Raw genomic sequence first — 10,377 nt, 5'->3', positions numbered from 1 at the left:
TGCAGAAAGCAAATTAGAACTCTCTAAAGTCTTTACACAATTTACACTTCTAGTATGGAAAATAATGTGAAGATGAAATACATAGCATGGTGAATTGTAAAAAATAATGCTGAAAATTTAACATAGTGGGAAGAAAAGCTAAGGAAACAAAAAAACCCCACTAAAATTGACACATGAAAAAGTGTATTGCAGGGATAGATTATGAGTAATTGCACAGAGGTAATCCGTAAGAGCTGGACTTTCACCATTGTTAACTATACTTTGAAGTCTTCCATGGCTCTCCTCAGCACATATGTCCACATTCATTTTCTAAATTGTGCTGCTCTTTTTCTCTGATTCGATATACACCGACAGGAGCATTCCCTGATAAATTTTCCAGTCTTCTGTGCCATGCTTCTGTGTTGTTTTGGGTAGGCAGAAATCCATTCCACATACACTCATGTACAGACCGTAGATTTGGCGGAAACAGTACTGGTGATGGAACAGTAACTCTGTTACATAAGTGTGTTCTTATCCTACCATGCACGTAATTGTTTTTAAAGCAGTCAGTAACTTCACTGGCTTCTTCAGGCAAATATGGCTTTAATTCATTAAAAAGTTCCTGTAATTTCATCAGCTGGAAGGAATGCCGATGCATACAAATGACATGTTTTTATTTTTTAATTTTAATTTTTTTTTTTTTTGGCGGCTGGCTGGTGCAGAGATCTGAACCCTTGACCTTGGTGTTATAACACCACACTCTAACCAACTGGGCTAACTGGCCAGCCCCAAATGACACATTTTCAAACTGAAGTTTTTGTCATTGCCGTATCGCGTGGTCAATCCACTCATCTGAATTTTCTGCCAAATGCATTGGGCTGAATGGAAAAAACAAATTTTATTGGTAACACCTTGAAACTCACTTTTAGAAGACTTGATCGCCCCTAATTCCAAATCTGTTATTATAGTTTAGAGATTCAATTGATATCCATTTTCTTCTGCAAAATTCACCACATCTTAAAATAAGCATTTATAAAGTGCTTCACTTTTTCCAGTCATGAATACATAAACAAGTGGACAAGTTCTAGAATTTTCGGAATCAACAGGGGCACGAATTGTATTAAAAAACAATGGGGACAGTTTTGAAAGTGCCATCCGTTAGCCAAAATGCAGCATGTGCTAGTTTTTCTATGTTAGATTTTGTAGTAAATGTAAGTCTATTTTCTTCGACTGTCAAATCCTTAACTGAGAATAGTCTGCTATTCAACGTGTTTTGTAACACTGGAGGAACCTCTATATCAGCAAGTATCTTTGGTTCAGAAGGTCGCTGAGCTTGTCGAATTCTTTTTATTCTCTGAGGAAAGGCATTTTTGAAGGCAAGCATGTGTGTGAAGGGGCAGAAGTTGAACACAATCGAATAATTTGGCAGGGGAAATTTCTTGTATTTTTTGCCTGCGTTTTCACTTCTACGATCTTTGAAACACTTGCTGCACTTGTATTTGGAGAGTGGTTGTGGTCTACAAATTTTGTAAGTATATGCTATCCATTTGAAAGTCTGTTTATTGCTCGGCCGCTGCAATTAAGCAGTTTTCTGCTTTCACAGCACCAATAATAATTAACTTTTAAACTTTTATCTTTCACCATTAAATAGCCTTGTACACTTATCATGGCCTTTTTGCAAGGGAGCAATTTCACAGATCTCTTTTACTGTGTTGTAAGACATACAGTAGCAAGGATTGATATTTGCCCTCCCCAGTACCAAATCTCCAAGGTTCTCTGGAGAGAGAGAATCAATAGGGTACATATAATGGTATATGAGAAGGGATTTAATCAGGGAATTAGCTCATGTGATTATGGAGGCTGAGAAGTCCCAAGACAGGGGGGATGCTGGTAGCGTGGCTCAGTCCAAGTCCAAAGGCCTCAGCACTAGGGAAGTCAATGGTGTAACTCTCAGTCTGAGGCCAAAAGCCTCAGGACCTGGGGGGCCACTGGTGTAAGTCCTGGAGTCCAAAGACTGGCAAGCCTGAAGGTCTGATGTCCCAGAAGCAGAAGAAAAGCCTGTCTCAGTGCTCAGAAAGAGATCAATTCACCTTCTGTATTTGTTCTCTCCAGGTCCCCTGCCTACTGGATGGTAGGCATCTGCACTGAGAGCAGATCTTCCCCACCTAGTCTACTCAGACTCACACACTCATCTCCCCTGGAAACACCCTTACAGACACACCCACAATAATGCTTTGCCAGGTTTCTTGGTATTTTAATTCAGTCAAGTTTACACCTGAACTTAAGGTAGCAAGTCCATTGGGACCCATACGCATCTCCTTAAGCCATACTTAATTTCCAAATAAAGACAGTAGCAAGGTAATAGTTCCACCTAACGATGCAACTATCCTGCGTACAACCAAAAATGCACTAATCCTTTTCCCAAAATCCGGCTTTCAGAATTTCAAAATACAGGATTTTAATCTTTTGGGATTGTTATTTTCAAGATTTTAGATGTTAGGGTTTTTAGACTTTAGGGATTTTGCTCTTTCAGGATTTCAACATTTGGGATTGTGTCTTTTGGAATTATGAATAAACATATGCTGATATGTAATAGAAGCATAGTATTACATAGTATTACCTGTTAAATAGAAGCATAGTATGCAAAATTTCATACCATTTTTTAAAAATTTAAGAACATACCTTGGAAATTACTTACTATTAGTTCAAACAGAGCTGCCTTATCCTTTTTAACAGTTGCATAATATTTCATTGTCAGGATGTGCCATAATATTTTTCATCAGGCCTTTTTTGATGGATATTTAGTCCCCTCTCAATGTTTTGTTATTTCATGCATTTTTGTGTACATGGGAATGTATACAGATATATTTTCCCATATGCAGAAAAATACAGGAACAAGGATAGCCCCTGCAGTACTGATACAATTTATCAAATTATTGATAAATCTAGCAAAGTGGAATTGCTAGGACAGATGAGCTGTGCATTTACATTTTCAGTCAAATTTTTTCAAATTGATCCCCGTAGAGGTGATATCAATTTATATTCGCATCAACAATGTGTTAGAATGATTTCCCACACCCTTACCAAAACAATTTTAACACATTTTTGGATTTTTGCTCATTTAATAGGTAAAAAATAGTATCTCTGTGTAGATTTATTTTGCGTTGTTCTCATTTTGAGTGAAGTTACGTATCCTCATGCTCATGCTAAGACAGTTAACCCTTTGTGATATGTATTATAAATATTATTCTTGTTTTGTTTGTCTTTTGTATGTATTTTTTATGCAAAAAAATTTCATTTTCATGTAGTCAAATTTATACACTTTTACATTTATGGCACCTGGATTTTGTATTATGTTTAGAAAATCCTTGTCTACTCCAAGATTATATATTTTCTTAACTTTTCTTCTATTCCTTTTTTTTTTTTTTTTTTTTTTTTTTGTCGTTTTTTTTTTCGTGACCGGCACTCAGCCAGTGAGTGCACTGGTCAGTCCTATATAGGATCCGAACCCGCGGCGGGAGCGTTGCCACGCTCCCAGCGCAGCACTCTACCAAGTGCGCCACGGGCTCGGCCCATCCTTTTTTTTTTTTTTTTTTTTTTTTGGCAACTGCCAGTATGGGGATCTGAACCCTTGATTCCCTCTGATAGACAATGCCACCTTTATCCCATACAAAATTTCTGTAAATATTTGGGTTTATTTCTGAACTTTACTCTGTTTCCCTAATGTTTGTTCATTTATATGCCAGATTCATACTATTTTAATTCTTTTATACTTATATTTTCATACATAGGTATTGCTCAGTATTTCATACTTCCTCCTGCAGCTGTCTTCTTCTTGTCTTGCACCAACCCAGACATAAAACTGGGCTTCTTTTCCTTGATTCCCTCCTTGAACTAGTTATCTGTTGCTGTGTAACAAACTACCACGTACTCGGTGATTTAAAACAAGACACACTTATTATCTCACAGTTTCTGAGGCTCAAGAGTCCAGGCACGACTTGGCTGGGTCCTCTGAAGGCTGCTGTCCACGCCAGGGCTGGGTTCTCCTCTCTGAGGCTCTACGGGGGAAGGGTCGGTTCCCAAGCTCATGTGGTTGTTTGCAGCATTCATTTCTTTGCAGGGTGTGAAGACTGAGCACCTCAGCTCCTCACTATGTGCCCTCTCTACAAGCAGCTCACAAACTGGCAGCTGGCTTCTTCTAAACCAGCAAGGGAGAGAGTCCCCCAGCAAGACAGACATTGCAATCCCATGTAACATAATCACGAATCACGTATGTGATGTATAACCCATCACCTAAGTTGTACTCCATTGGTTAGAAACAAGTCCTAGGTCCTGCCCACATTTGGGGAGGGGGTTCCAAAAAGTGGGATGGAGGCATGGTTGAAGGCAGGGATCCAGGTGGGGATCATGTGGGCACCTTAGATCTGCCCGCTGCACTGGGGAGTAATGTGTAGAGCAGATTTCACCGAAATCTTGTAGCAAAATTTTGTGTGAAGTTTTGTATCCCAGACCTACACAGTGAACAATTTGAAACTTGAGTATTAGACACTGTTCTTTCTTCTAAATTTATTTTTAATTGTATATATTTGTGGGGTGCGGTGTGTTGTTTCAATACGTGCATATATTGTATAATGATTCACTTGGGATAGACAACACATCTATCACCTAAACATTTACCTTTTCTCTGTGGTGATTATGGTCAAGATCCTCTTTTGTAGCTATTTAGAAATATACAATATAGTATTAGCTCTAGTCAGCCTAGAACACCAGAACGTATTTTCCTATCTACTTGTAACTGTGAACCCATAAATCCAGTTCTTTCCCTCCCTCCCCATCCCTCTTTCTTTCCTGGCTTCTGGAAACCATTATTCTACTCTCTACTTTCATGACCACTTTTTTTTTTTTTTTTTTTAAGATACCACATATAAGTGGGATCATGCAGTATTTGTCTTTCTGTGCCTAGGCTTACTTCACTTCACATGACAGTGGTCTCCAGTTCCCTGTTACCACAAATGACAGGATTTAATTTTCCCCCTTTCTTATTTTTCTTAATTGACCCATGATAATTGTATATATTTATGGAATACAATATGATAAGTGGGTACATTCATACTGTGTGCAATGATCATATCAGGTTGGTTAGTATATCCATCACCTCGAACTTTTCATTTTTGATAGCTGAATAGTATTCCACCATGTATATATACCACTGTTTTTTAATCCATTCATTTGTTGGTGGGCATCTGGGTTGACTCCATCTCTTCGCTATTGTGGATAGTGTTTCAATGAACATGGTGTCTCTTCCCTATATTGATTGCGTTTCCTTTGGGTATATCCCCAGTAGTGAAGAACACCGTTCTTATAAAGTCCTCCCGCTACCTCCTCCAAGGGGGCGTTTCTCACGGATTGAAGTTCCTGCAGAAGCCCCACGCCAGCACCAGACTGCTCAGGTCCATCTTTGCCCCTTCTCTCCCTGTCATCTCTCTCTTCCATCTTCGGCATGTACAGCATCTCCTCCATCCTCCAGCTCAGAGAGCTCGTGTATATTGCCCAAGGAACCACAGCTGGTCCAGGTAGACTCCAGATCTGTACCCAGGAAGTCCACCTGTAGAGCCTATCTTAAACCACAACGTTCTATGGCCTCTCCAGAGGCCAGGTGGTTTAATGAATAATGAATAATCTTTTTTTTTTTTCTTTTCTGCACCTTGGAAAATATTTGTGATTGTTTTCTTACCATGCAGAGTGAATAAAAACATAAGATAAACACCACTCATGCCTACTTGGTGATTTCAGCATAGCAGGGGAGACAGAAATTAAGTTAATAGTCTTTCACGTAATTATTCAATAGCACTTGTGATGAGAGCTATGAAGGAGAAGGATTGGGAACCCTAGGTCAGCATGCCAGAGGTGCCTGAGCTCGTCTGGCGGTGTGGGGTGCCTTAGAAAATTTCCCTGCAGAAGTAACATTTAAGTTGAACCTTGGAGGATGATTAGGAGTTGGCAGAGCAAAGAGCTTGGGGGTGGGTGGTGGTTGGGAAAAGAATGTGGCTCTGAGGTTGGATCTTTGCAAGGCTTGGTCACTCTGAGTATATTGGGTCACTTGATGACTCTATAGTCAGGTTCTAGGGGTGAAGTAAGAACACACAGAGCTAGGAAATTGAATATCTCTGCTGGAGAAAATAATAGGGCTAAGCACATAGGGCGAATCTTTCCCTATGAGCAGAGGGGCCATTCTCAGACAAGAATAATTTACTGGAACTTTTGAATGTATAATTAAATCATACAAGCTGCATGTTTTCACTGGAAAGGTGTAACAGTTTAGATACTCTATAAAAGCCAGAATTTGTCACTGTCCAGCAGAAAGCCACCTACCTGTTGATGGTCCACATATTTGAGCTCAGTGAGGAACATTCTTGCCATCTTCCATTAAGGGCACTGGCCACCGATTGTCCAGTTAGCCTCCTTGACTGATCTGTGCTCATCCAACCCCCCTCCCTCTGTCAAGCCACCTAAGGGACAGAAGAGAGTGCCTTGGAATAGTGTGGAGGCTTGTCTGCAGGCTGGGGCAGCGGGAGCCATGCCCTGCACTGCCATAAGAGGGAGTCTGGGGAGGGAGCTTTTAGGAGGGGCTCCCCAATGGCCCCTGGAGGGTGGGGGCCACTGAAATAGGTACGTGAGTTGAAAAGACCTCGAAAATTCTGAAGGTGAGAGGCTGGTGGAGCTGCTGTCACAGTGGTGTGAGGAGAGGGGCTCAGTAGAAGCCAGAGCTGAGCAAGGCTGAGGGGCCAAGTTTCCGGTGGACTAGGTGCATCTTGCTGAATGCCAGTCTCCTGAACCTGGGAGGTCATTGTCTCACAAGGACACTGTCCAAAGAGTTCTCTGCCAGGATGAAGCATCCCAGCAGAAAGAGGGGTGTGCATGTGGGTGCCTCAGGATCAGAGGGCTGCAGAGAGTCTTCCTACATTTCCCTCCCAGGGAGCAATGCAGGAGGAAGTCCCTGTAGGGGATCATCAGAGAACCCCAAGAGAGAAAAAGCCAACCCTGAAGCATTTGTCCCCAAAGCCAGAACACCACCTCCGTTGGGTGGAACTTGGCTCTTTTTTTTTGGTTATTCCAGGCTACCTTGGAGGAGCCAGAAGTAGCTGGAGGAAGAGGAGTAGAGGAGGGGGAAGTGCAGAGTAAGGTGGAAGGCAGGTGACCCTGCTGCTGGTCTACAGCAGTTCCAGGCAGGTCTGAGTTGAGAGATGACCAAAGGTTTAAGTCATTTGTGGGATGGAAGTTTTGATTCAGGTGAGACTAGATTTAAAGTCATGAAAAAGTCTCTATTCCAGGTGGCATGTCCAGGACAAGTATAAATCTGCATGTGGTGAGGACAGGGGCCAGGGAGGCACACTGAGGGCCAGGGCGGCACACTGAGGGCCAGGGCTGAGGAGGCAGAAAGAACTTCTTGTTTGAACCCCCTGAGTGCAGCCGGTTCAATTTACCTTCACACTGGCAGGAAGAAGCCCTGCTGGGGAACCTGAGAGTTCCCTGCAAGGCTGGAGACCTGGGGAGTACCTGCATGGACAGGTGAGTCTGGACAGGTGAGTGAGGAACAGGTGAGTATGGGACAGGTGAGCGGGGTATAGGTGAGCATAGGACAACAGGTGGGCAATAGGTGCATGGGGGAGAGATGAGTATGAACAGGTGAACATGAACAAGTGAGTGGGGAACAGGTGAAGAGGGAGAAGTGAATGTGGACAGTTGAAAGGGGGATGGGGAGCTGGACAAGTGAGTGGGGGACAGGTGAGTGTGCACAGGTGAGCAGGGGTCAGGTGAATGTGGACAGATGAGCAGGGAACAGGTGAGCATAGGACAGCTGAGCATGGGACGTGAGCTGGACAGGTGAGCAGGAGACAAGTGAGTGTGGACAGGTGAGTGTAGACGGGAGATGTCTTCTTCAACGCCTGAGCTCCCTGCCCCCTCTCCTGATATTTAGAACACTCTGGGAAAGGGAGACGAAGTTTCTGCCGCCACCCAGGCAGTATGGGCGTGATGTCTAACATGATGTTGGACAATAGAAAAATAAGGGCAATTCTCTTTCCCGCAGGCCTGGGCTTGTGGATTAGGAAGTCACGGAGGGGCTCCTCCAGGCTTCAGGGACCTCCTAGACCTCTGGGGGATGGTGAGAAGAATTTAGGAAGACCCTGTGGTTTCCCACAGGGGCATCTGGGTGAAGCTAGTGCCCTTAACCGAGAAAAGGAAATCAGCTCTGGGCCCACCTGGCCACCCACTTCTGGCCAGAATCAGAGACCGGGGAGAATGGGCGTGCCCTTTGGGTAGCAGGGTGTAGTGTAGACACATGGATCTCAGCCCTAGGATGTGAGCAGCTCCAACAGTGCATGACGGGGGTGCCCAAAATGGGGATGCGACCAGCCGGGATACAGGATAGCAGGGTCTGAGCGGAGGGGGTGAGAGGGGACGGGCGGCAGTGGGGGTGTCCTGACCGTGCTGCGCGTGGGTCTGTGGGTCTGTCCGGGCGTGTCGCGGGTTCCCCGCCGACCCACGGCAAGGGCAGAGAGAGCCGGCAGAGGGACCGGGGAGGAGGAGAGTCGGCCAGGGATGAGGGAAAGCTGAGGGCCGGTCTGCACGTGGGAAGGTGAGAGGGCAGGCCCTGGTACCCGACAGACAGTGGGGGTGCAGCCGGGCGGGCGCGCGGCGCGGGGGCGGGCGCGGAGGGCGGTGCCGCTGCAGTGCGGGGACCCGCTCGCCGCCGTCCCCGCGTCCCCGCGTCCCCGCGTCCCCGCGCAGCCGCCTCCTGGCCTCTGGCGCCGCGCATCCAGGTACGCGGGGCTGGGGTGGGGTCTGCGCCGGGAACCCCCGTCCCTGTCCCGAGCTGGGCCTCGGCCGGGCCTGGGTGGCCCCGGGAAGATGCGGGCATTTGGGAAACGAGCGGCCGAAGTGCCCGGTCCCCCCGGAGTGAGGCGTGCTCGGTGGAACCGGGCCAGCTGCGTCCTCGTCACAGTCCGGAAAGGGTCCCCGCCCGCGTTTGTCCCTTGGGCCCGGGGCGTCCCCACTCGTGCTCCGGGGAGGTCCCCGCCCGCGCAGAGGCCCCGGCCGAGCGGGCGGGCCCGGGGTGGGGGCGCGGGTTTTCGGGGCGGGGGGCGCTTTCCTGGAGGCCTGATAACCCCCGGGGGCCTCTAGGCCTGGCGGCCCCAGTTTGCTGCGCCCAGGCGGGGCCCGGTGCGGTGACCTGGTCATTGTGACATCGTCCCCCGCCGGGGCGCAGCCCGCTGTGCGGAGAGCGCGCCGGCCGCTTCCATTGTTCTCCACTCCCATCCTTCTGGAAGCCCCCGGCTGGGTTTCCGTTTCCCTTTTCTTCTTTCTTTGCCTGTGAAGCAGGACACCCCGACCCTTTAAAACACCTTCTCCCCTCTCCTCCTCCCCTGAGATTTCCTGGATGACTCCTCCAGCTGGGCCGCGGGTTGTGACAACACTTACATTTCACACAAGGGTCCTTAAAAAAAAGGGGGGGCGGTGGAGAAAAGCGAGACCGTCCGTCCACTCGGGGCCCTGGGCCCCCCACTTCCCCCACCTCAGATTTCTGAGAGACACAGAAAGGGTTTTGTCAACCACACTCAAATCCCGTCTGAGCCTTCCCCACCCTGCGAAGACCTGTTGAGAGGGAAGGCTTTTGCAGGTGTGGTGACATATTTCGCAACTCATCCGGCCCTGCAAAAATAAAAGCTCTTTGACAAACACAAAATCAATTACTTTCTCCTGTGTTACACCGTTCATGGTGTTGGACCACAAACGATAATCCTTACTGTATGTCGTGTGTATGTTTGTAAAACAGAGGAGTGCAGCCCAGGGCTTCCTTTAGCTCATGCTAAGGCCTGTGCGATTCGTCTTTTCCTCACAGGAAGGAAGAAGACGCCCTCACCATGGCTTCTCCATCCTCCTGCCACTCGGAGGAGGAGGAGAGTCTGAAGGCTTGTGAGCTGTACGTTCAGAAGCACGGCATTCAGCAGGTCCTCAAAGACTGCATCGTGCACCTCTGCATCTCCAAGCCGGACCGCCCCATGAAGTTCCTCCGGGAGCATTTTGAAAAGCTGGAGAAGGTCAGTGGCCTCCACGACCTGGTTTTTCCCTTGGCAGGTGTGCTGGGGCAGAGCAGCAGCCAGTAAAACCTTCCTTCCACCCTGCCACTTTCAAAAGAAGGTTGGACGCCCAAGAGAATGCTGTCCTGCAGGTCTTTGCAGGAGCATGAGAGAGAAGCTGATTTGGGGCTGACCCTGGCTTGCATGGTCTCCCAGGATTCATCCTCAGGCACGGTCTTCCGAGCCACAGAATTTACCCTCCTATTTCCAGGGGGTTCAGGGTCTTCAGAGCTCTCATGGAAGGTGTTTCAGGTTTTTA

At 47.0% G+C, this 10,377-nt stretch overlaps 1 protein-coding gene across 1 annotated transcript in view; it reads left to right on the top strand.

The window, feature by feature from the left end:
* Positions 1-9,902: 9,902 nt before the first annotated feature.
* The window catches only part of PRKAR1B (protein kinase cAMP-dependent type I regulatory subunit beta), a 153,038-nt gene continuing 152,563 nt past the window's right edge, over positions 9,903-10,377 (top strand). Inside the window, exon 1 of the mRNA XM_063091434.1 lies at positions 9,903-10,079. Coding sequence (XP_062947504.1) covers positions 9,903-10,079 — 177 coding nt within the window. The remainder of the gene's footprint in view (positions 10,080-10,377) is intronic.

This window comes from Cynocephalus volans, chromosome 3 (assembly GCF_027409185.1).
Source record: "Cynocephalus volans isolate mCynVol1 chromosome 3, mCynVol1.pri, whole genome shotgun sequence".
In the NCBI taxonomy this organism is placed as follows: Eukaryota; Metazoa; Chordata; class Mammalia; order Dermoptera; family Cynocephalidae; genus Cynocephalus; species Cynocephalus volans.
Note: the sequence above shows the minus strand (reverse complement) of the source record. Positions and strands in the feature narration are given on the sequence as shown.